This window comes from Macrotis lagotis, chromosome X, assembly GCF_037893015.1.
Source record: "Macrotis lagotis isolate mMagLag1 chromosome X, bilby.v1.9.chrom.fasta, whole genome shotgun sequence".
Lineage (NCBI taxonomy): Eukaryota > Metazoa > Chordata > Mammalia > Peramelemorphia > Peramelidae > Macrotis > Macrotis lagotis.
This window is the reverse complement of record NC_133666.1, coordinates 253,485,037-253,507,826: the sequence shown is the minus strand read 5'-3', so window position 1 is coordinate 253,507,826 and position 22,790 is coordinate 253,485,037. Positions and strand designations below refer to the sequence as shown.

General features: G+C 39.5%; 1 protein-coding gene across 21 annotated transcripts in view; it reads left to right on the top strand.

Annotated features, from left to right (window-relative positions):
• MAST4 (microtubule associated serine/threonine kinase family member 4) overlaps nucleotides 1-20,095 on the top strand; it is an 880,607-nt gene extending 860,512 nt beyond the window's left edge. For 12 of the 21 annotated variants that reach the window (XM_074200305.1, XM_074200315.1, XM_074200306.1 and 9 more), the window contains 5 exons: nucleotides 1,516-1,745; nucleotides 2,140-2,262; nucleotides 8,281-8,417; nucleotides 10,329-10,510; nucleotides 11,469-20,095. In XM_074200305.1, coding sequence (XP_074056406.1) covers nucleotides 1,516-1,745; nucleotides 2,140-2,262; nucleotides 8,281-8,417; nucleotides 10,329-10,510; nucleotides 11,469-15,295 — 4,499 coding nt within the window. In that variant the 3' untranslated portion in view covers nucleotides 15,296-20,095. The remainder of the gene's footprint in view (nucleotides 1-1,515; nucleotides 1,746-2,139; nucleotides 2,263-8,280; nucleotides 8,418-10,328; nucleotides 10,511-11,468) is intronic. The other 9 variants (XM_074200314.1, XM_074200316.1, XM_074200317.1 and 6 more) reach the window with 3 other exon arrangements.
• Nucleotides 20,096-22,790: the final 2,695 nt, after the last annotated feature.

The window sequence follows — 22,790 nt, the reverse complement described above, 5'->3', positions numbered from 1 at the left end:
GTTACATATATACATTATATACTATATATATATATATATATATATATATATATATATATATAAACATACTTTTTGCTTTTATTGCAAGCATTTTAAAAATTTTGAGATCCAAAGTTCTCTCCCTTTCCACTTCCCCACAGGCATACACTTACCAGACTCTTTAGGAGTGTCTTACCTGTCTTGTCTCCTCCCTACCTAAACTCATCATACCTTTGAATTGCATGTAAAATGGAATTAGATAATCTATATATAAAGTGTTTTGTAATCTTAAAACACTATATAAATTAGTGTTCCATCTAAATTTTTCCAAAACCATAAATGTGAAATACGTCCCCTGGTTAGACCATAGAAGTTAATGAATCTGAGCTAAGAAATAACATAGAGTTGTCTGCAAAGGGTCAGATGTTTTGACCTGAAAGTCCAGGAGAAGTAGATTAGAATTCTACCTCTGCCTCTACCTCTGCTGGCTCTGTGACCTCAAGAAACCACTGGTCTCAGTGCTCTAGGCAGCTAAGACTGAATTGCAGGGAAGCTGACAGTCTACTTGAGTAAAAGCAGTTTGCTCCTCCAGGAGATCTCTGTCCCAGAGAAATCACAGATCTAGGTAATGACCCTGAACTTCATGGAAGAGAAGTCTTTTTTGAAAGGGGAAGGTAGAAGGGGAGGAAGGGAAGAGAGCAGGAAGAAAGAAAAGGTGAAAGAAAAAAGGAAGAAAAGAGGGAAGGAGAGAGAAAGAAAGAGAAATTAGCTAAACATTTCTTGAAATTTCCATTTCTTTCAGCTGAGTGGAATCAGATTATTGGTATCAAAAGTAACACCTTGAAAACTAGTCATTTTATTGCCATGGCAATGAGTTATTCCTTTATATAGGCACCAGTATTTCTGAGCTTCCTGATAAATTATATAATCACAACTATCTTTTGATATTCAAAAATGTTACTTAAAACTGCTGCTAAACTGTTTTCCTTATTATGTGTTTGGAGGGGAAAAACCCACTATTAACCTTATTAAAGTTGCTAGGTTCAAAATTTGAAATGTTGACAGCTGTTAGTGTAGCTTGTCTAGTGCTCATTGTGTAAACTAAGGTTTGCTTCAAAACAAGCGATCACATATCCTCGTTTCCTCTTAATTAAGCAATAAAAAGATCAGTTTGAAGCTCATCTAAACAGTCCTAAAACAAAATAAAAAATCTTTTCTGTGCATTATTATCAAAATATTTAAGGGAGGAGGGGGAATGTGCTTTGAAATTGAAAAGATTTCTTCAAAAATTAGTATGAATAGTAATTACTTCAAAATTATAAAGTATATTTGACGTCTTTTTTTTTTAAGATCAATGCCGGTTCTCAATGTTTTTGTTGACTGTACTCTTCCATTTTCATTGAAATGGTTTTGTGTGGAGTAACTGGATCAAGCACTCCTTTCAAAGCTCTTCCCAGAGTTGATTCTTTGTGATTTTTAGCTACCTGCATTTTGTATGATTAGGATTCCCTCTGACAGATGGGGTCTTTTTTGCAGATATGTTTGGTGTTTCTCCTCTGGGAAGTCCAATGTCTCCTCATTCCTTGTCCTCCGACCCTTCTTCTTCCCGAGATTCTTCCCCCAGCCGCGACTCCTCAGGGGCTTCAGCAAGTCCCCATCAGCCCATTGTGATCCATAGCTCAGGGAAGAAATATGGTTTCACCATCCGGGCCATCCGAGTTTATGTGGGTGATAGTGACATCTATACAGTTCATCATATAGTTTGGGTAAGAATCTTGATATTTTAAGGATTTTTTTATTGAATTAGAAAAATGAATATATCCTTTGGGCAGTAAGAATTAAATAATAGGATGGCATTTAATTCTATTTTTGTTTATTTTTTAAAAAAATTAACAAAAATCTGTTTTTTCTCTCTCTCCCACCTTCCCCCCATTGGGAAAAAAAATGAAAAATAAAAATAAAACCCTGATTCAGGATGCAAATAGTTGAGGCAAATAGTTGACTTCATCTGTGGTTCTCTGGAATGCTGATTTATCAATCTCATTGGTCAGATTTCTCTAGTCTTTGTCAAAAAAGCAATATTCTCCCTCCTAGGGCCTTGTAGGTTTTATTTACCAAATATATATACATATATATATATATATTTCTCTTGGCCCTCAGAATGTAGAAGAAGGAAGTCCGGCCTACCAAGCAGGTCTGAAGGCTGGAGATCTGATCACTCACATCAATGGAGAGCCAGTGCATGGGCTTGTTCACACTGAGGTCATTGAGCTGCTACTAAAGGTGCGTGTATCCATGGTGGACCAAAATCCTGCTTTGGATCACATTTGGTTTCCCACCCACCATCCCTCTCTATGATGACGAATGCCTCAGCTCCATTACTCATAAGGGTTATTCCAATTTGGGACACTATTATACAGTGTCACCCTCAAGGCCACATTTTCCTGTGACACTCTGGAATTCTTAGTAGATTATGTTGTGGATCCAGACAAAGAGTGACAACAAAACTGTGAGATGAGATCAGCAGATGTGTGCTACTAAGTTGGTACTACCTTCAGAAGTCATGGTGGTGATATAGTGAATGTATCATGCCAATCATGGAAATAGGTGTAGCCAAAGAGAAAGTGGGTCAAACCCCATTTTTATATTGATAGAAGCAGAAAAAAATTGTTTAATGTATTTTTTAAATATTGCTGATAAAACAATAAAGTATCTTACAATTTATCTTAATAAAATCAGAATGTAATAAATTCCTAGAAGCTTTAGCTCAAGACAAAAGAAATGTAAAAAATCTGATCTTTGAAATTCAAGACAATTCTGTAGTGCTGTTTATTGTATACACAAGCTGCCTTTGTGACATGGTATTTAAAAAAAAGAAAAGAAAAGAAAACTCTCACTAACCCTTCCAACCCTGTAAAATTAAAAAGCTCTGGGGCTTCTGTAAACCTTTGATTTGTCATTCTAGTCCCAAATAGGAATCAGATATTTTAAATGAGGTGAAAGTGGCTCTATGCAGAACTTCTTTCCAAGTCCTGACTGGGGCAGAGCATCTCAGGACAACTTTTATTTACTGGACTAGTCAAGTAGAAAGTCACCACATGTCATGAATTTGTTTATGGTCTTGGAGGCTGTTTTGTTTTCCTTGGAGCCATGGAGCTACTACATGCTCTAGAAAAACCAAGATCCAGCCTCCAAGTACATAAAAGGAGAATTCAAGAGGAGGAATCAGTATAATGAAATGAAAAAAGCTACAAGTGGTTTAATTATCTTCTCAGTGAGCTGCATAATCATGTTGGAATTTCATATTTAAGAGACAGACATTTCCTGAGCAAAGGAGGTTATTTAGCAGTTAGCACTGACCACTGATGATTCTGATGTCTCTGTCACTAACTGAATGACAATATTTTGTCTACTATTCTCTCAGGGCCACGATATGTCAAGTTTACAAGTGATATTACAGAATCTTCTCCTTCCCCCATTCCCTAGCCACAAGAGAAAGGAGCTGCTCAGTAGGGTTGAACCAGGAGTAGGATGAAGACTTAGAGTGAGAGAGACCTGAGATCAAGACACAGTAATTAGATGACTCTGGCTAAGTTCCTTAACCTCTACCTGCTTCAGTTTCCTTATCAGTTAAGCATAATGGCACCAACTTCTCAGAATTGTTATGAGGATAAAATGAGATCATATTTGTAAAGTACTTTGCAAACCTTTAGAGGGTTAAATTTGGTGTCAGAAGATTTCTCTTCTTGAGTTCAAATCTAGCCTCAGATACTAGCTCTGTGATCTTGGGCAAGTCACTTAACCCTGTCCACCTCAGTCTCCTCATCTGTCAAATGAGTTGGAAAGAAAATGGCAAGCTGCTGCAATATCTTTGCCAAGAAAGCCTCAAGTGGGATCACAAAGAGTCAGAAACAACCGAAAAGATTGAAATACAGTAACAGATTGTAAACCTTCAAGCATTATAGAGGTGCCTAGCTACTGTTATTTTTGCTGTGTAAGCACTCACTGAAACCAAAAAACCACTGTGTCCAGTCATTGCATCTTCCCAGGTTCCCTAAGAAATAAATAGTGTGGAGGGGTCAGGGTAAGCAAACACGGCTTAAAAAATGCCTCCCTTGTCATCAGGTAGAATACACCTGATCCTTAGCAGACTATAAACTTTTTGATATTACAGGACTCTACTGTTTTTGTTTTTGCATATAAAGTACCTTACACAGTGCCCTTGTTTGTGAATCTAGACCTGAGATTTCATCAGTGCAGGGTGCCAGATAAGGGAACTCTGCAAATGTGGATCAGCAACTTTTTAATTCAATAAATTCAATTACATAAATTTTTATTAACTGCACATTATATATAAGCACTATACTAAGCACTGGAGGAGATACAGATAAGAAAAAGAAAGTTCCTGCCCTCAAGCTGCTTTCAATCTCGTGAGGGACAATTCTCAAAAGAAATTTGATGAGAGTGAAAGAAGTGAGGGACACCAGGGGGAGCCTGGCACAGGCTCCTTTTGGTTGAAACCATTCAGAGCCCAATTTCTGCCCTCATAAATAAAAAGGCCTAGGAAGCTGAGGAAGGTGGGAAGGGTTCTCAGTATGTAGGGCTGAGTTAGTAGCATGGTAATGACATTAGAAGTGATTGAGCTTATCCTGGGAGGGGTGGCTGATTTGTCTAGGGTCACATAGCCAGAGCTCAGGTTCTCTATCCACCATAAAACCAGATCTCTCTTGTATATACATAAAAACACTTTTATCAATTTTGTCATTGTTGCTGAATTGAATGTAACTTCCCAATTCTATATCTAGGACTCTTATTCAACTATATTACTCTCATCCTGAAAATCAATTTTAATTCTGAGCCAGTCCAGAAATATCCTCACCATATGCTCTGGTGATTTCCTTCTTTGGGAGAAATCAGCAGCAGATAGATGGACCACAGAAAAGTGGAAAAATAGAAGTTATATTTTGGTACTGTGAGTAGTTCCTGATGCGGTTAAAGCACCAAAGTTTCTAAAACTCAGAGTCAGACTCTGGAGAGCCTAGGATGTCAGACCAGAGAAAAAGAGAGATTGGGCTTCATCCCATAGCTATCAGCCTTCCCTGGTGCTTCAGTATACCTCCCTAAATAGTAATGAATGCATCTTACTCATATTACATTAAACACATAGCCATTCAGTGACCCAAGAACATGCATGATAAGCCAGTTGCAGGGATTAGGTTCAAAAATTTGTTATATCATCATCAATTATCAAAAATTAGTTACTCTTACTAATTATTGGAGCAATCAAGAAAGCCAGTAATCCCTCTTCATAAAAGTAATTCCAAAAATTTAATGGGAAAATGAATTGCTTAAGAAAGGTAACAGACTGCTAGACTCATTTTTTGATATTTTACTATTTGGTCATACATAGTATATTTTGTATTCCCCCCCTCCCATAAGTACTGTGGGATTCAGCTGTCAAAAAAAGAGGACTGACTATGGAGTCAGAAGTCTTGGGTTTGAATTCTGTCCCTTTCAGGGAGTAGCTTACCTTCTCTGAGGCTTATTTTCCTCATTTGTAAAATGAAGGAATAGAACTGGATGACTTATATAATCCTTTTCACCCCTAAACTTGTGATACTGTGAGTCATGCCTTACAAGCAATTCACAATTAATCTGGCTTCAGACATTTGCAGTAGATAGATTCGATTTCATACCTCGGGTCAGCTAGGTGGTACAGTGGATAGAGCACCAGCCCTAGAGTCAGGAGGACCTGTGTTCAAATATGACCTCAGACATTAGCTGTATGACCTTGGACAAGTCACTTAACCCCACTGCCTTGCAAAAAACAACCCAAAATACAATAATACAATAGATTTCATACCTTATAATTCTCTTGAACCCTAAAGTTTTCCAAGTGAAAGGGAAGTGAAGCCATGGGATTGCATTGACCAGCTCCTGCTAACATATGTATGAGAGGTTGATCCTTCATAAATCACAGAAGACATCCACAAATCCTGGCAAAAATTTGAATTTACAGAAATTAGTAACTTAAAGGGTGCTCCCTCAAAGTGAGTTCTTATTTGGTGTTCTTTTGCTAAGGTTCCCTATCTTGTGAAGTTGTCACTGAAGTTAAACAATGTTCTTGCATTCACGAAATAGCATTTAACAACTATTTAAGTGTAGGCTTTTATTGTTGTTCTTAAGAAAATTTTTCTCTGACAGGTGGCCTTAAAAAGACTTAATGGGATTATATTCCATGAAGAATTTAAATGTAAAGAAAAAGATCGTTTTGCTATGTCTGATGTATATTAAAAGCGACAGGATGTTAGCATGGTTGAAACCAAAGTAAACCCAAATGTAATGTAGTCAGTAATGCCCTTGTTACTGCGTCAAGTAATATTTAATCCCATTTGCCTTGAACTATCTGTTCATGCTTCAACACATTTGAGAAAAGGCATATTTAAGTATTACATGGCTAAAGTATGGGACTTGAGACATAATAGATGGAGTCTAAATAGATGCTATAATAGGAGCAGTAATTCATAGTCAAGGAGCTGTTAGAGGTACTTGATTTCTTTAGCTTACCATTGATTGATTGTCTCATCTTTTCATATTCACCGTTCTGTGGACTAAAGAAGGAGGTACAGATTTAGCAGTATTCTGAGTTTTCTTTTTTTGTGATTTTTCAGTCTTCTTTTGGCAAAGATACTGGGGTGATTTGTCATTTCCTTTTCCAGCTCATTTGACAGATGAGAGAAACTGAGGCAAACAGGGTTAAAATGATGCACCCAGGGTCTCACAGCTAGTAAATGCCCAAAGAGGTCAGATTTGAACTCAGGAAGTAAATCTTCTGACTCTCCGTCTGCCACTTTATCCACTTCGCCATCCAGCTGCTCCAGGGTTTTCTTCTTATCTCGACCCTAGTCGTTCTCCAGTTTCCTAGTGTCACAGAACTCTCTTTGGCTTACTTGCTGTACCCCCTTCACAGCATCCTATCTCCTAACACATCCTTCCCTCTCTCAATACCTAAAATACTTTACCTGTTCACTGATTCTTGGAATCTCTAGCCCCACTTTGGAGCTTAACTCAAGTTGCTACTGCCTATAGAGTTCTCTTCTGGTTCTTCAGGTATTAGGGTTTTCTTGCTCTCCCCTTGTTCCTGCCCTATGCAAATCATTTTCCCATATCCTTTACTTATCTCTGAACATGCTGTAACCCCTCAGGTGAAATCACAGGTCCTAAATGCAGACTTCTTCACTTACTGTGTATCTCTGTGTCTCTCTCTTTCTCTTCCTTTCCCTCCCTCCCTCCTTCCCTCCCTCCCTTCCTTTCTATCTTTCTTTTTCTTTTTTCTTTTCTTTCTTTCTTTCTTTCTTTCTTTCTTTCTTTCTTTCTTTCTTTCTTTCTTTCTTCTTTCTTTCTTTCTTCCTTCCTTCCTTCCTTCCTTCCTTCCTTCCTTCCTTCCTTCCTTCCTTCCTTCCTTCCTATCTATCTATCTATCTATCTATCTATCTATCTATCTATCTATCTATCTTTCCCTCCTTAGCTCATTTTGGGCATTTAATTTGTGTTACTAATTGATTGATACCCAAAGGAATGAATTTTTAATTAGATCTAATGTTTTTTCTTATAAATCAGATTTCTTCCTAGTTGACAAGTCACAGTATTTGTACATATATTATTCACAAAATTCTATATATCTTTTTTTCTTTCTTAGAAACACCTGTGTGCTATTTAAGTATCCATGAACAATTTACTCAATGGTATAATAAATAAGCATGTAAACAATGTCCAACCAACATGGATGCAACAATTAAGTCAAATTCTTATGACATGAAACACCAGTGTAGTTCTTTCTTTAGATGGTCAATCCCTGTGACTTTTGTAACAAGTCTGAAAGTGTTATGCCTTTGTCTTAAGTCTCTTCAGAATGTCTTCAGAATATCCATTAGCATCTCTTCCCTTAAAGAAGCATAGCCCTCTCTTGGGCTACCAATATGATGATGTGGCCATATGCAGACACCTTCCCTATCTGCTGAAGCAGACCCTCTCCTGGTCCCTTGACCTCGGTTTGTTATAGAACTTATTGAAAGCATCCAGTATGTATCTGACAGAAATACACAAATTATTTATTTTTTAGAAATAGTCAATGAACTCAGTTGCTTATGTAGTTAGAGAAAAACTTTGTCTCATACCTGCCTTTGCTAAGACTTATGTACCCTATTGGACATTTTTTATCTTCAAACTCCTGTTTTTGTACTGGTCTGGTTGAGTCACTTGAATTACTCTTAAATATCCTCTCCTTTCCCTCCCCCATAGAGTGGAAATAAGGTGTCAATCACCACAACCCCTTTTGAAAATACATCAATCAAAACAGGTCCAGCTCGAAGAAATAGCTACAAGAGCAGAATGGTCAGACGGAGTAAGAAGACTAAAAAGAAAGAAAGTCTAGAAAGGTTAGTTCAGTTTTTTTTATTTTGTAAAGTCTATTTTTTTTGATGCACTTCAGGAGAGTGGATTTGATGTGTCCTTTTTATTTTGTGATCCTTTCTCTTCTCTCTTCCCTTTTCCCAATAAAATTCACAAAATAACTAACATTTATGTAGTGACTACTTTGTGTTAGACATTGTACTGAACCCTTTATAATTATTACTTCATTATTTCCTCACAACAATGCTGCGAGACAGGTGTGATTATTATCATCATTATTTTACAGATAAGGAAGCTGAACCCAAAGAAGTTAACTGACTAATCAAGATTATGTAACTAAGAAGTATCTGGGGTCAGATTTGAACTCAGGTCCTCTTGACTCCTGGTCTGGTGTTCTATCTACTACAATACCTAGTGGATAGGGTGTTATCCTCTTTAGCTTGCTCACTATTAAGAAAGCATGATCTTGCAAAACCTATATCCACATCTAGGTTAGGCAGTTAGGTATCACAGTGGATAGAGCACCAGCTCTGGAGTCAAGAGGACCTGAGTTCAAATCCAGATTCAGATACTTGACAATTTGCTAGCTGTGTGATTTTGGGCAAGTCACTGAACCTTGACTACCTTGCATCCAGGGCCATCTCCATTTGCTGATTTATATCTGGCCACTGAACTCAGATGGCTCCAGGGTAGAAAATGGAACTGGTGACTTTGCATGGCATCCTGTAACTCAAATATAATTCACCTCCTTGTCATGACATCACTTCCCTGTTGTCATGGTCTTCTTCAAGAACAAAGGACAAATATCATTATAATATTCAAGCCAAGAAGTCCTGGATTCAAGTCCTACCTCTGACAGGCTGTGTGACCTTGAACAGATCCCCTGATCTTCAAGACTAGCAGTTGCAGAAAGCTGACTGACATTAATCAGGGAGAGTTTCTTCATGGAGGGGTTCTCTATATCTTGGAAAGCACAGATCCAATCCCCCCCCCCCCCCCATACACCCTGCCTGTCCCTCTCGATACCTATTTAAGATAAAAAACATTTTAAGAGTGTCAGGAGAAGTTTCCCATTTAAACTTATCAAAAAATGGAGAATTCAAAGATTGATATTATGATACAAATGCTGAGCTGTATATTTGTAATATTCCCAACTGTACCTGTTGCATTAAGGAGCATGTCCTAGGTTTTCCAAATGGCCACCAGATATTGTTCTAGAAGGGACTCTGTTAAACTTCCTTCCCTGGTTTTTTCTCCTTAAGCATATAACCTGTCTTGTTATTATACATGTTTGAGTGCCACCCAATGCAGGAAGCACTAGGCAAAACTCAATTTGAACTCAATGGGATAAAGCTTCCCGCCCAAGGTAATCCCATCAAAGACATTTGCCCATGTAGAGATAATGACTCTTCTTTCTGTAGGGATTTACTTTGCAGTATTTCTTAATTAAATTGTGCCTCTTTATATTTTTGGATATATGCCCAGAAGCAAAAGATGCCCTCTTAACGAAATGAGCAAATAAATAAGTAATTGAATGTATTTAACAGTTTCATTTTTTCCACATCCCTTCTCATATGTTGAATATTTATTAACTAAGCTGTGAAATCTGAACTAGATAACACACTATTTTAAGGAGGCTATAACTCTTCCTCTTCCCTTGCCCACCCTGCCTTAAATCTTAAAATGGTTTTCATAAGTGAAAAATAGCACTTTATTCTTTTCTGTACTCTGGCTATGATGTTTTACACACACACACACACACACACACACACACACACACAGTGTTGATTCCCCTTCTATTAATTTGATTGTGCTGAATATAGTTTGGGACAGGAGGTAGATGGAAAGGATAGGACTATAGGAATATGGAGTAGTAAAATTTGTCAAGAATTTGTTTCCAAAGTCTTCTGATTTATTTGCTGCAATTTCTTCTCTAGGAGGAGATCCCTCTTCAAAAAGCTAGCTAAGCAGCCTTCACCTTTACTCCACACAAGCCGAAGTTTCTCCTGCTTAAATCGCTCTCTTTCATCAGGAGAGAGTCTCCCTGGGTCCCCAACCCATAGCTTATCTCCCCGATCACCAACACCAAGCTACCGTTCCACTCCAGACTTTCCATCTGGTGAGTTATCTCAACTAAATAAGAAACAATAGTTTGAAGCATATAGAAGTAATATCTAGCCGTCTTCAGCTTTACCACTATTAAGAAATTATAATCAATACCAAATTGCTTGTCTTTTCATAGACTGAAGTAGCAAATTTGGTGTTAAAAATTTAAAAACTATTAAAAATTGTTACAAAATGACTAATTTGTAAATATTTTTCATGATTGTGCATGTGTAACCTAAGGAGAGGAAGAAGGAAGAGAGGGATAAAATTTGAAACTCAAAACTGGAAAAAAAATGTTAAATAATTGTTTTAATATGAAATTAGGAAAAAATAAAATACAAAAATTGTTATGTGTAATGGGGGGGGAAATATTAAATTAATTAATTAAATTGAGTAAGTGAAATTTTTTTAAAATCATGATCTTTGAGGAGATGGATTGAATAGACCCTGCTATATTGCCATGTAAGGAGAGCTGATTACATTCATGCCATTGATATTAATCATTTAAAATAATTACTAAAAATAATACAGAGGTGAGGGATATGGGTCTGGAACACAACATATTTTTATATAGACTTTTGTTGCCAAAATTTTTTTCCCTTGTTAAAATTCCTAATCAAAAGTTGGGTTGGGGATGAGGGGATGCACTAAGGGGAGATACTGGCACTTGCAGAGAAGGAGCTGGCTGACATTGATTGAGGGGAATTTTTTATTATAGGGGAATTACAGGTGATGTGAAAACAAAAGAAGCTGATAAAAAGTTGCCATTGAATTACTAAGAATAAGGCATTATATCTTGGTTTTAAATAGATTTACCTTAAAAACTGGAAAACAGATTTTTTTAATTAGGGTAGCCAAATTCTTGATTAGTTGGGTGACCATGTCCCCCCCCGAGTGCTCTGCAGAAGAGAGACATGGAAAAGAAAGTGGGCTTTTGTTTCACACAAGATCTTTGCTTTTTATATCCACAGGTACTAATTCCTCCCAGAGCAGCTCTCCAAGCTCCAGTGCCCCTAATTCTCCAGCTGGTTCTGGGCACATAAGGCCAAGTACTCTTCATGGCTTGGCACCCAAACTCAGCGGACAGAGATATCGGTCAGGGAGACGTAAATCGGCCGGCAGCATCCCACTTTCCCCACTGGCCAGGACACCATCTCCAACCCCTCAGCCTCCCTCCCCTCAGCGGTCACCATCCCCCTTGCTGGGGCATTCCCTCGGCAATTCCAAGATTGCCCAAGCCTTTCCCAGCAAAATGCATTCCCCACCCACAATCGTCCGACACATTGTGAGGCCCAAGAGTGCTGAGCCACCAAGGTCCCCTCTGCTCAAGAGAGTTCAATCTGAAGAAAAGCTCTCCCCTTCCTATGGCAGTGACAAGAAGCATCTCTGTTCCCGGAAGCACAGTCTGGAGGTGACACAAGAGGAGGTGCAGCGGGAACAGTCTCAAAGAGACCCGACACTCCAGAGCCTGGAGGAGGGTGTGTGTGATGCCCCTTCCCTCACTCGGGCCAGGCCCGTGGAGCAAGGCTGCCTGAAACGCCCCATCTCAAGAAAACTGGGAAGGCAGGAGTCTGTGGATGAACTGGACAGAGAGAAGCTCAAAGTCAAGGTGGTCACCAAGAAGCAAGACTTTCCTGAGAAGCCAGAATCCCATGAACAGTGCAGCGACTTGGAAAACCTTGCGACCTTGAGGCTGGAAGAGAGAGAGAAGAAAATATATCAGAAGGCTTTGGAGAGATCAAGTAATTTTGATAATCGAGCCACCATGCAGGAGACTCCATCATCATCGCTGTCGGTCAGCGGCCTGCTTCACAAGAACACCACCGGTGTGAAGTCTGGTGATGGCCTCCCATCGGATGTCCAGGTGGCCTGCCACAGACTTCCGCATGCTGAGCATAGCCTGGGCTGCCATGACTACAAAAGGCTGCCACCCCCATGTCTGATGCAGGACATGCTCCCACACTCCACACTCCCACCGGCCAGTGGGAAGGGGGACGGCACTGAGAGGGTCAGCCAGGCCAAAGAATTCAGCAAGTTTGAAAAATTCGACAGCAAGCTTGCAAATATCGATTACCTGCGGAAGAAAATGTCCTTTGAGGAAAAAGATGATGGCCTTAGCTCAGTGCTGAAGTCTAAGCTGACCTCCAATGTCCACGACTGCCTTCAGCTGACCACCACAAGGTCCCTCCCTATGCAACAGGATCCCGCTCCGGTCTCAGAGAGCCGGACAGTCATCAGCGGGGCCCATGGGGTCCAGATCACTGCAACAGCATTTGTTCCTCTCAAGGCTCTGACTGGTCGAGAAAGTGGGATGGAAAAGCCGGTCTTGATCCCTCCTGAGTCCCCTGTCAGGAAAAGTCCATCAGAATACAAACTGGAAGGCAGGTCTGTCTCCTGCCTGAAGCCCATTGAGGGCACTCTAGACATTGCTCTATTATCAGGACCCCAGGCTTCTAAGACAGAAGGGCCATCCCTGGCTTCTCCAGAGACCCATCCTCTCAGTAGCGATGTGACAGCTTCAGGGTTGCCGGCTCAACCCACAAAGGGAGAAGCTGCCAGTCAGAAGGAGCTCCCGATGACTTGTATAAAAATGAACAAATCCTATCTTCTGGAGCCCCGATTTCAACAAACCAGCAAGGTATTTTCAAACACACCAGCAGCCCCAGAACCAGAAAAGGAAAGAAGGGCCACCCATTCAGCTGTAAGAAGCCACACTCCCATCAGTGAAAGCAGTCATAAGAGAGAGGAGCTCCCTACCAAACGGCGGGACCATGCCACTGAGGCCAAGCTCCTCGCCTCCCCCAGTCAGAATGCATTGGCTAATCCTAAACCAGTCGCTCCCCCAGGGTGTCTCAGTCCTGAAAATAACCCTGGAAGAGAGAGACCATCTGGGAAATGCCCAGGGAGCTCCAGAAGCAGTGAGCCACTGACCCCAGTGAGGGCAGAGGTGGCCAGGGACTCTTTTATGGAGCATTTGATCTCAGACACTCCAAAAGCTAGTGCTTCTGGGACCAGACCCAGCCCAGACTTTCCCAGTCAGCCACGGGCAGTAGAAAAACTTAGGGGTCCTAGTGGGAAAGCAGATCCCAAAGAAGGTAAAGAAGTAACTAAGTCTCTGGCCAAAGAGGATGTTCGCTCCTCCAGGATTCCTGGTGAAAGGGAGATGAGCAAGCAAAAAACTAATGTGGACCTGAAACCTGAGGTTTCTCTTCCCAAAAGGTCTGTCCAACCATCAGGCATCAGTAGCAGCAAGAATGAAAAAGCCTTGGGTTTTCTGTCTTTACAGAAGGACAATCCCAAAGAAGTGGAAAGGAAAGACCCAACTTTTCAGAAACAGGTCAGCAGCCTCCAGCCTTCACTGGCCTCCAAGGACTCTCCTAGTGTGACCACTCGACAACAGCTCAGTTCACCAGTTCTCCCTTCAGTTAGAGAGACCGTCTCCAGGACCTGTGCTTCAGAAGTGACTGCGGTCCTTCCTGATGTTCCGGGCAAGCTGGCCACAGCCCAGGCAGACAGCAGCGGCCACAAGCTCAAGCCTGCCCCTGAGGTCTGCCCTCCAAAGTCTAAACCCTCAGAAAGACTAGGAGCATCCCAAAAACAGTGCACTGGAGGCTCCAAGGAGAAAGAGGCCACCCCTCAAGTCCCCAGTAGTACTAGCAAAGAGGGGAAAAGCACCAGCAAAACTGTGCCAGAGACCACTCCTTTCAACTCTGGCTCCCAAAGGAAACTGAACAACGAGAGTATCCAGGGAGACAGAGCCCCTGACTCACAAGGTGGGCCAGTGCCACCATGCCAAGTGGAAGGGGGTACTACCATAGACATCAAGTTGAAATCCCTCTGTAATAGCAACACCACCACAGTCCAGTCACAGAAGCAGGAGCCCACAGGCTTGATTGAGCTGGGAGATCAGAAGCTTTCCACAGCTCCAGAAAAACAAACCCTTCCCCTGAAGCACCCCAAGCCATCCACTGTGAAAGAGAGTCCCTCTCTGTGCAAACAGACTGACAAGGGCCCAGGTCCCTTGGCCAGCATGGCAGACAAGAAGCCAGAAGGGAAAAAATGCACTGATGCACTTTATGTTCTATCTGACTGTGGGAAGCTGGACATTTCATTGACGAGCTGTGAGGCCAAGGTTAAAGGTGGGGAAAAGCCAACCATAGCAGGGAAGAGCTCCTCAGAGCCCAAAGGGAAAGCCCTGACATCACAGAAGCAGGTGATGGAAACCAGCAGACAGGGTGGGATGAAACGTTCTCCATCAGCCTCTGGACAGAGTTTCTTCCACTCAGTTGCCCCCTCAGAGAAACCTCTGAGTTCCTCATCCAGTTTTCCTGAGGCTAGGTCAGGAATCCTTCAGCCCTCTGCAGGGGCTGGTGACACCGCTTCTGCCAAGACAAATGGGAGCCAGGCAGAACCACCAGCCCCTGGCACCAGGGACTTTAGGAAGCCAGGGTCTGGGGCAGATGGCAGATCGCAAATGACCAAGAGCGATTCCTTGCCATCCTTCAGTAGCACGTCAGGCACCCTGGAGTCCCACCATGCTGATCCACACCTCAGGGGAGAAGTCAAAACCCCCGACAGGTCCCTCTCAATGACCACCACCCCAGGAGAAGTGAAAGGGAAGGAATCCATCCTGGCCCCAACCTTGGCTGCCAGGAAGCAGAATGTAGGAAAAGACATCACCAGGTCAACTCCAAACACTGACCGCCCCGTAGCCCCTTCTTCTGAAAAGGACTTTGTGGTACGCCAACGACGAGGGAAAGAGAGTTTGAGGAGCAGCCCCCACAAAAAGGCTTCCTAATGGGGCAGGACCCAGGAGGCAGAACTGTGGAGACTCAGATTGAATGTTGTTACTATGTCCTGACGACCTTCAAAAAACCAGCACCAAATAGGGTTGTTCGCCAGGCAGAGCTTTGGGAGGAGTAGGGTAGACAGAGAGATAGAGAGGACCTTTTTCCATATGCCTTCCCAATTGTAACCGGTAAAACTGTTACCATATAGTATTTGTACAAAATACCTTTACAGTTGAGAGTTGTTAAGGAAAAAAATGTTCTCTGTAAATATCTAGCAGTGTGTTTGGTTTTTGAATGTAGAATATACACTTTGCTGCTGATTGCGTTGTTTACTACAACTTTTTTTTTTTAAACAAATTGTTGCTTTGCCACTTATTTACCATAATGTAGGAAAGAAGCAAAATTACTAAAACTGGGCATATGCCCTCACACACATGTACACAAAACACAGCTTTGGTCTGTGGTTTAAGACAATAGTTCAAGGCTACATTTTTACAAGCTAAAGTATTCTAAGAGGTAAAGACAAAAGAAAATCATAAATACAGCAGTTTGTGAATTTTTATGTGTATTTTTAATCAGATTTTGATAGTACTGTATCTGGCTACCTATATTTCCAGATCTAATTTAAGATGTAACTTGATCACTGCATTTAAAATCTGCCTCAATTAGGATAGGCCTGGACTCACAGGGCCTACCATTTTTATTTCATGAATGTCCTAGCAAGGCCTTTTGATCCTGGGTCCAACTGTCTGAAAGACCAGCTGTTCATTTTTGGTCCACTGTTGTGAGTCTTGGGCCTTCACCTCACAGGGTGCTGGGACTATAAATACTCATCAGCTTAATTTCTGCTGTAATCCTTTCATTGTTTTTCTTTCAGCTCTTAAACTCAGGCCATTATGCTGTGAGTCTTATTAGAAGCACATGTATTGTAGTCCCATGTCTGCCCTGCTCTTGTATAAGAAGAAAGAAGATGATTTAAACCCCCTAAATACTGCTTATGTTTGAATGATCAGTTTCATGAAACAGAGATTTTTTTTTTCAGGTTTGACATTTTTTGGCAAAAAAGAAAAAAAGTGGTTTTAGTATCATGTCATCAATAGAGATAACCAGGACATCAGATCCATTTTAATACATAGCAGGGGCCTTATGTTATAGATGAAGCTTGCTGTTTTTAGCAAGGAATCCTGGGTTTCACATTCATCTTTACTGCATTGGGTAGCTCCATACATTCCATGACATGATCTCTTTATTTGTATGCAAAAAAGTAAATACTGTATTATTAATAAAAATGCAGCATTTTTGTAACAAAGAGACCCGTTTGGAGCTATTTGGTGCTTGAATGTGACTGTTCTTTTTACTTTTGCTAAGCCTTATTTAAATTTTGTATACTGTGGAACATGTAGAATTTGTCAGATAATTTTAGCGCTGATGTACTTTGTTTTGTTTGTTCTGTTTTTTTTTTTCTTTTTGAGTTAAAAGCACTTGATGAAACAAGTACTAACGCACTAAGGGAAAATTGACACAGATAAGTATTTTTAAGATGCTTGGGATCGATATCACAAATTTTTGCTCTTTTTTTTCCCTACAAAGGTATATGCCCAACATAAAGTAATCAAGTCCCCTATCTTATGGGGGTATAATCTTATGACCCTGAAATGTGTTTGTCTGGCCAGGTTGTGAACAGGGCTCCTAAAACAGAAGTATGATCCAATTGGTTTCTTGGGTTTTGCCTCATTCTAATGAATTGCTAAAGAAAAGAAAAAGAACCACTTTTCCTCCCCTTAATTTTCCATAGGGCATGCCATTTCCTATCCTCTCTTCAACACTTGTAAAGGAAACAAGCATTTTCCATTTTTTACTAGTTTTGAATACTGGTCTCAACATTTGCAATATATATCTGTGTTTGGTGATCATAACCCAAATACTAACGCACTCAGACATCGTGACTCTTTGATCAAGGAGGTATTTCATAGTTTACAGCCCTTGCATTTTAACTGTCCTATTGTTTCCTTTAAAGCACAATTAGCTGCTTGTTTACAATGATATCCTTTTTCTGTATATTTTGTATAGTGTGTTATCATTTCCGCCAAATCTGGTTTTGCATTTTGGATGAGTAATGAGTACAATAGGGTTGTGTTCATGTAATATCTGTTTGTTGGTGTGAAACTCTAATCAGCTGGTAGAAATCCTCCTGCTAACTGTGTTCTATCTGGTCAGTCTTTATGTGATTGTAAGATGTGCTCCTTGGTAGTACTCCCAGCTGTAGATTTACCAGCTTTAAAAAAAAAAAAAGTTTGTTAGGCTCTGTGCAATAAAGTGTTTGCAGTCTGATTTTCTGGAAGAAATTCCTTATGGATGTCATAATTGTTGTATATTGAACAAATATTTATACTTATGCAGTTGCATAACATTGAAATAAAAATTTAGCATGAAAAGATAAAGACTGGTAGGTTCTTACCCTATCCCTCTTCCTGTCTTTTTCCTTCCTACACCCTCACACCCAAGAAAAGAAAGTTGCTAAATATTTTAAAAAGTTGTTAAATATAGTTCTAGGATTCTAGAAGCTATGGGACTCTAAATTTTTTTTTCAAGAGCAGTAAGATTAGCAAAAGAACAAACAACTAAGAAATAGCTCCTGTGATATTTGTTTAAATTCCCCACACAATTCATTTCATAAGAATAAGAAAGGAGAATTCCAAGATGAAATAATATACTTTTGGTCATAATCAGTTTAGTATCTATGAGAACAATTACATAATTTATATCTTAAATGAAATTCACACTCCTGGGAATAATTATGTTACCTTTTGTGGTTTTTGTGGTATGCAGAAAAATAATTCAGGTCTTACCATAGAAAATTTACCCAGAATATTACAGATATATTCAGAACACAACTCACAAAGTTGATCTCCTTATCTATCCTCATCATGGAACATTTCTTAAACTCCTGTGTGGCAGGGATTTTGTGAAGTTCTGAAAATACAGGAACTTCTATCCTTTAGAACAATCCAATATGAACATATGGAAGTATCTATTTTAAACTTCAAGGCTATTTGTGGGGAGTCACTAGTAGCTGGGAGAGAGAAAGAATAGAAAAAGGTTTCATATAGGAGGTAGTATTTCAGCTGAGTGTAAGAAGAAAGTAAGAATTCTTAGGGGTGAAGAGTTGGATTCCAAACTTGGGGTAAAGACCTCCTGTATAAAGGCAAGGCAAAGGGAAATAGGTAGGTGTGTGTGTGTGTGTGTGTGTGTGTTAAGAACAGTGAGAAAGTCACTTTGGCTGGACCTAGAGCACGTGTGAAAGGGAATGACAGAAGTATATTGCTGGCAAATAACTGAGAAATAAGATCATTGGATTTAGAGATGAAAGGAAGCTTTGAGGTCATCTAACCCCTCATTTTGGAAATCTAGGGTATAAGAAGTAGAGAGAATTCAAAACTTGAGCCTTTGATGCCAAAAACCATGGGTCTTTCCAACAAAGAAACCCCTTCCCAAGACATCAGTGCTTTTAAAATGAGTGTCTTGGTTTTTAGATAATAAAGAGGCAGCCACAAAACTAGGAAAACCCGGATTTACATCCATCCTCTAGTTAACTTGGGCAACAGTTCTCTCAAGGGTTCACCTGCATTGGTAGAAGGAATTTTTTCCTCTGAATTCCATATGCCAATGAAATCACAAGCCCAGTTTCTTCCTTAGATGAAGAGAGATTTCAAGAAGAAAAAAAATATTTAATATCTTTTAGGAAAGGGAACAAGTGAATTTGTCAAAAGAAAGGTTCATTTATTAAGGACCTATGATATGGCATTATGCTTAGTCCATTGCAGAAAATCTATTTTGGTCCAGACCACGATAATTATTTTGTGAGATTCCTACAATAATCCCGTGAGGAAGAGAGGTTAAGTATTATGTCCTTAATTTTCAAGTGAGGAGACTGAAGTACCTTTGACTTAATGTTCAACTAACTCCACAATAATAATAATAATAATAATAACTAGCATTATTTATGTAGTGTGCCTTAAGTTTTACAAAGCACTTCATAAATATCTCATTCTATCACAACAATTATGAGATGTAGATGTTATTAGCACCATTTTATAGATTAAGAAACCAAAACAATACTTGTGACTCAGAATCACACAGCTATTATATGTCTGAGATTTGAGTTGCACTTAGGTCTACCTGGCTACAGGTCCAGAGTTCTATCCATTCACAACCTATCTGCTACTCTTTTTTTTTAAACTTCTCTTGTTAGAGAACCAAGTTGTTTGCAAACATAGTTATAGTTTCCTTGCACCTTAGAGTAAGCTTACTTTTTTCCCCCTGGAAGAATACTTTGATTTTATGCTAAAAGGAAAAGGACAGGTAGAAGATAATGGTTCAATTTAGAAAAAATTTCCAAAAATTGATCTGTTCCACAAATGATTTGAACCAGAATATAGGCAGCATCTGCATGAGGAAGCAGATGGCATATTAAATATGATATTCAATTATTTTTTGAGATTATTGGAGTCAGGAGGACAGGAGTTTGAATCTAACCTCAGATACTTAATGCTAGCTGTGTGACCTAGTCACTTAACCCTGATTGCCTGACATCCAAGGCCATCTCCAGTCATCCAGATTCATATCTGACTGCTGGACTCAGCTCTAGACAAGAAAGTGGGACTGGTGATTTAGTATAGGACCCCCACCCCCTCTCAAATTCAATTCATGTCCTTGTCATGGCATTACCCCCCTTGATGTCATGGTTTTCTTTGAAAACAAAGGACAAAGAAAAACAACATCATATGGCAGCTGATAATTTTTTCATGAATAAGTTCAGTAGAATTCATTTAAAGTTTCAAGTTCTTTTCCAAAAAGAAAGTAAGACTTTACCTTTGGATAGAAATATTATTTCATTTCAATTGACTGTTCTATGAATATTTATTATCCCAGGGGTGAGGGGCATTATGAAGAGCTGGGTTGAAGTTCAATCTATGATACATAGACTGGCTCTAGATAAGTCACTTAACCTCAATGTCCCCATTTAACTTTTTTAAACTAAGTAACAAAAAGGTGATCTATGTTGGTCTAGGGAGTTTCCTCACCAGACATATCCTCCACCAATTAAATCACAGGTCTAGCCTAAAATTTAATTATAATAATTTGAACTTTATACCTAAAGTTAAAATATTACACTTAAAATTAAAACATTCTCTTAGAATTTCTGTTAATCTTATCAACAAAGAAACATCTCTCTCCATGGTACAATGGGAAGATCATGCAAGTAGAAGGCAGAGAACCTGAGTTTGAAGACCATCCTCACTGCATATGCAAATGGATAAATTACTTCTCTGGGTCTCAGTCTCCTCATCTATGAAATGAGAGAATTAATCTAAATAACTAAGGTCCTCTTCAAGTCTAGGCCTATGATTCTCTGACCTTTAGGATTGTGATATTTATATTAATTTCCCCCCAGATTAAACATACAGAGCCATAATTTTGTTTCCTTATCCAGTTATAAATTTCTCAAAAGCAAGAATTATATTTTAAAACATGGACAGTTAGATGTTTCAGTGTTCAGAGCACCCGCCTGGAGTCAGGAAAACCTGAGTTCAAGTCTGACCTCAGATACTACCTCTGTGACCATGGTCAAGTTGCTCAGCTCTGCTTCAGTTTACTCATCTCTTAAGTGATCTGGAGAAGGAAATGGCTAAAACCACTGCGGTACCTTTGCCAAGAAAACCCAAATGAGGTCACAAAAAGCTGACACAACTGAAAACAACAATTTAAATTTTGTCTCTAAAGCCAGTTTTTTATTTGCTATGCCATGCTGCCTCTTAGTCTTTAGGATTCTAAAAGGGATATTTGGACCATTTATACCTCAGGATAAGATGCATTTTATCACTGTTATCTGTTCTAGAACATGGATTTCTAACCTTTTCTGATTATCATGGACTCCTCTGGCATCTACTAAAGCTTAATAATCCCCTCTCAGTCACCAAAGGAAGTTTTCATGTGAAAATTTTTTAGCATAATTTCCAAACCAGCCTCTGGAAGCAGAAAGCAGATAATTTCAAAGGCAGGCCAAATCAATGGGAAGATGACTGGTCAGATTTCAGTTCAAATTTCTCTGTTGGATTAATGGGTATGGTCATACAAGAATGTAAGTTCCATTATATTTCTCAAACAGATTCAGAGCTGGAGTGGATATTCAGAGAGTGTTACTGAACAGGAGCAAATGCTAAGAATCCTTTGATTGTGGTATCACTTCAAAGGAAGTTCCAGATCATATTGGGAAAATCCCAAGTCATCTAGTTCCCTATTCCCTTGTCACTGGGCCATTAAAATACTTGGTTTTATATTGAGAATTTGTGGACGAGTGAAGACTCATCAGACAAGAAAACTAATCATTCTTAGTAATAGTACTCCTTCTAATTAATCAACAGGCAATTACCCATCTAATACATTTGGTTCATGGCACAAAAGGAACATAAGAAAGCAGAGCTATATTAATTATAGAAATTTGCTCCCTAATGTGTAGGCTAGACATTAAGGAACTATGAGATGACTCTTCTAAGCATACTGTAATTATTGGCCTTATATTGGGGGTCCAAATCAACTTTGCATAGACTCCTTTTTTCTTTTACTCCTGTTCTGAGGACCAGTGAAGTCAGTGCGAGGAGATGAAGGTGGCTCAGTGCCTAAAGAGCTAAACTTGGAGTCAGGAATTTAAATCCTGCTTTGGACTATGAGTCTGTATATGTTCAGACAAGTTACTTCACCTCTCTGCTTCAGTTCCCTCGTCTATAAAAGGAATAAAATCATCCAGTCAGGGGTTTTGAGAAGATCAAAATAAATTATCTAAAACAGTTTTCAAACTTTGAAGTGCTTTATAGAAATTATCATTATCATCATCATCATCATCATCATCATCATCATTATTGTAAATCTTTAAATAGCATGAAGTATTGGCAGTCTTTCTTAGCATTTGACACTGCTTCTGCCAAAATATTCTATTCCATACCCCAAACTTTCATTAAAGATTTTCTCCCAGAGTTTACAAGTTCATATTCTTTCTCTTACAATCTAACCCCAGGGAAAAAAAGAATATATTAGTATGCAATTGTGTGGATAGTTGGGGGGAGGGTTTCAGTGGGTAGAATGCAGTGTGTATAGTGCTATGGGATTTGAAATCATGCGACATGGCTTCAAACATTTCTGTAACTTTGGAAAAACCTCTTAACCTTAAGTTCCTTCTTGTAAAATGAAAAGGGATTGGACAAGATGGCTTATGAGATCATTTCCCTTCTAAATCCAGAATACCACAAATCTCCTGCTTCCAGCTTTATTAGTCAAATGCTATCAAGATGGAGTAGCTAGGTGGCTAAATGGATAGAATGCCAGGTTTAGAATAAGACCCATCTTTCTGAATTCAATCTCCTCCATTTTACAAATAAGGTTGGCAGAGCCAAGATGGCAGAGTGAAGCAGAACACCCTTGGGTTCTCACCCAAACCACTCCAAA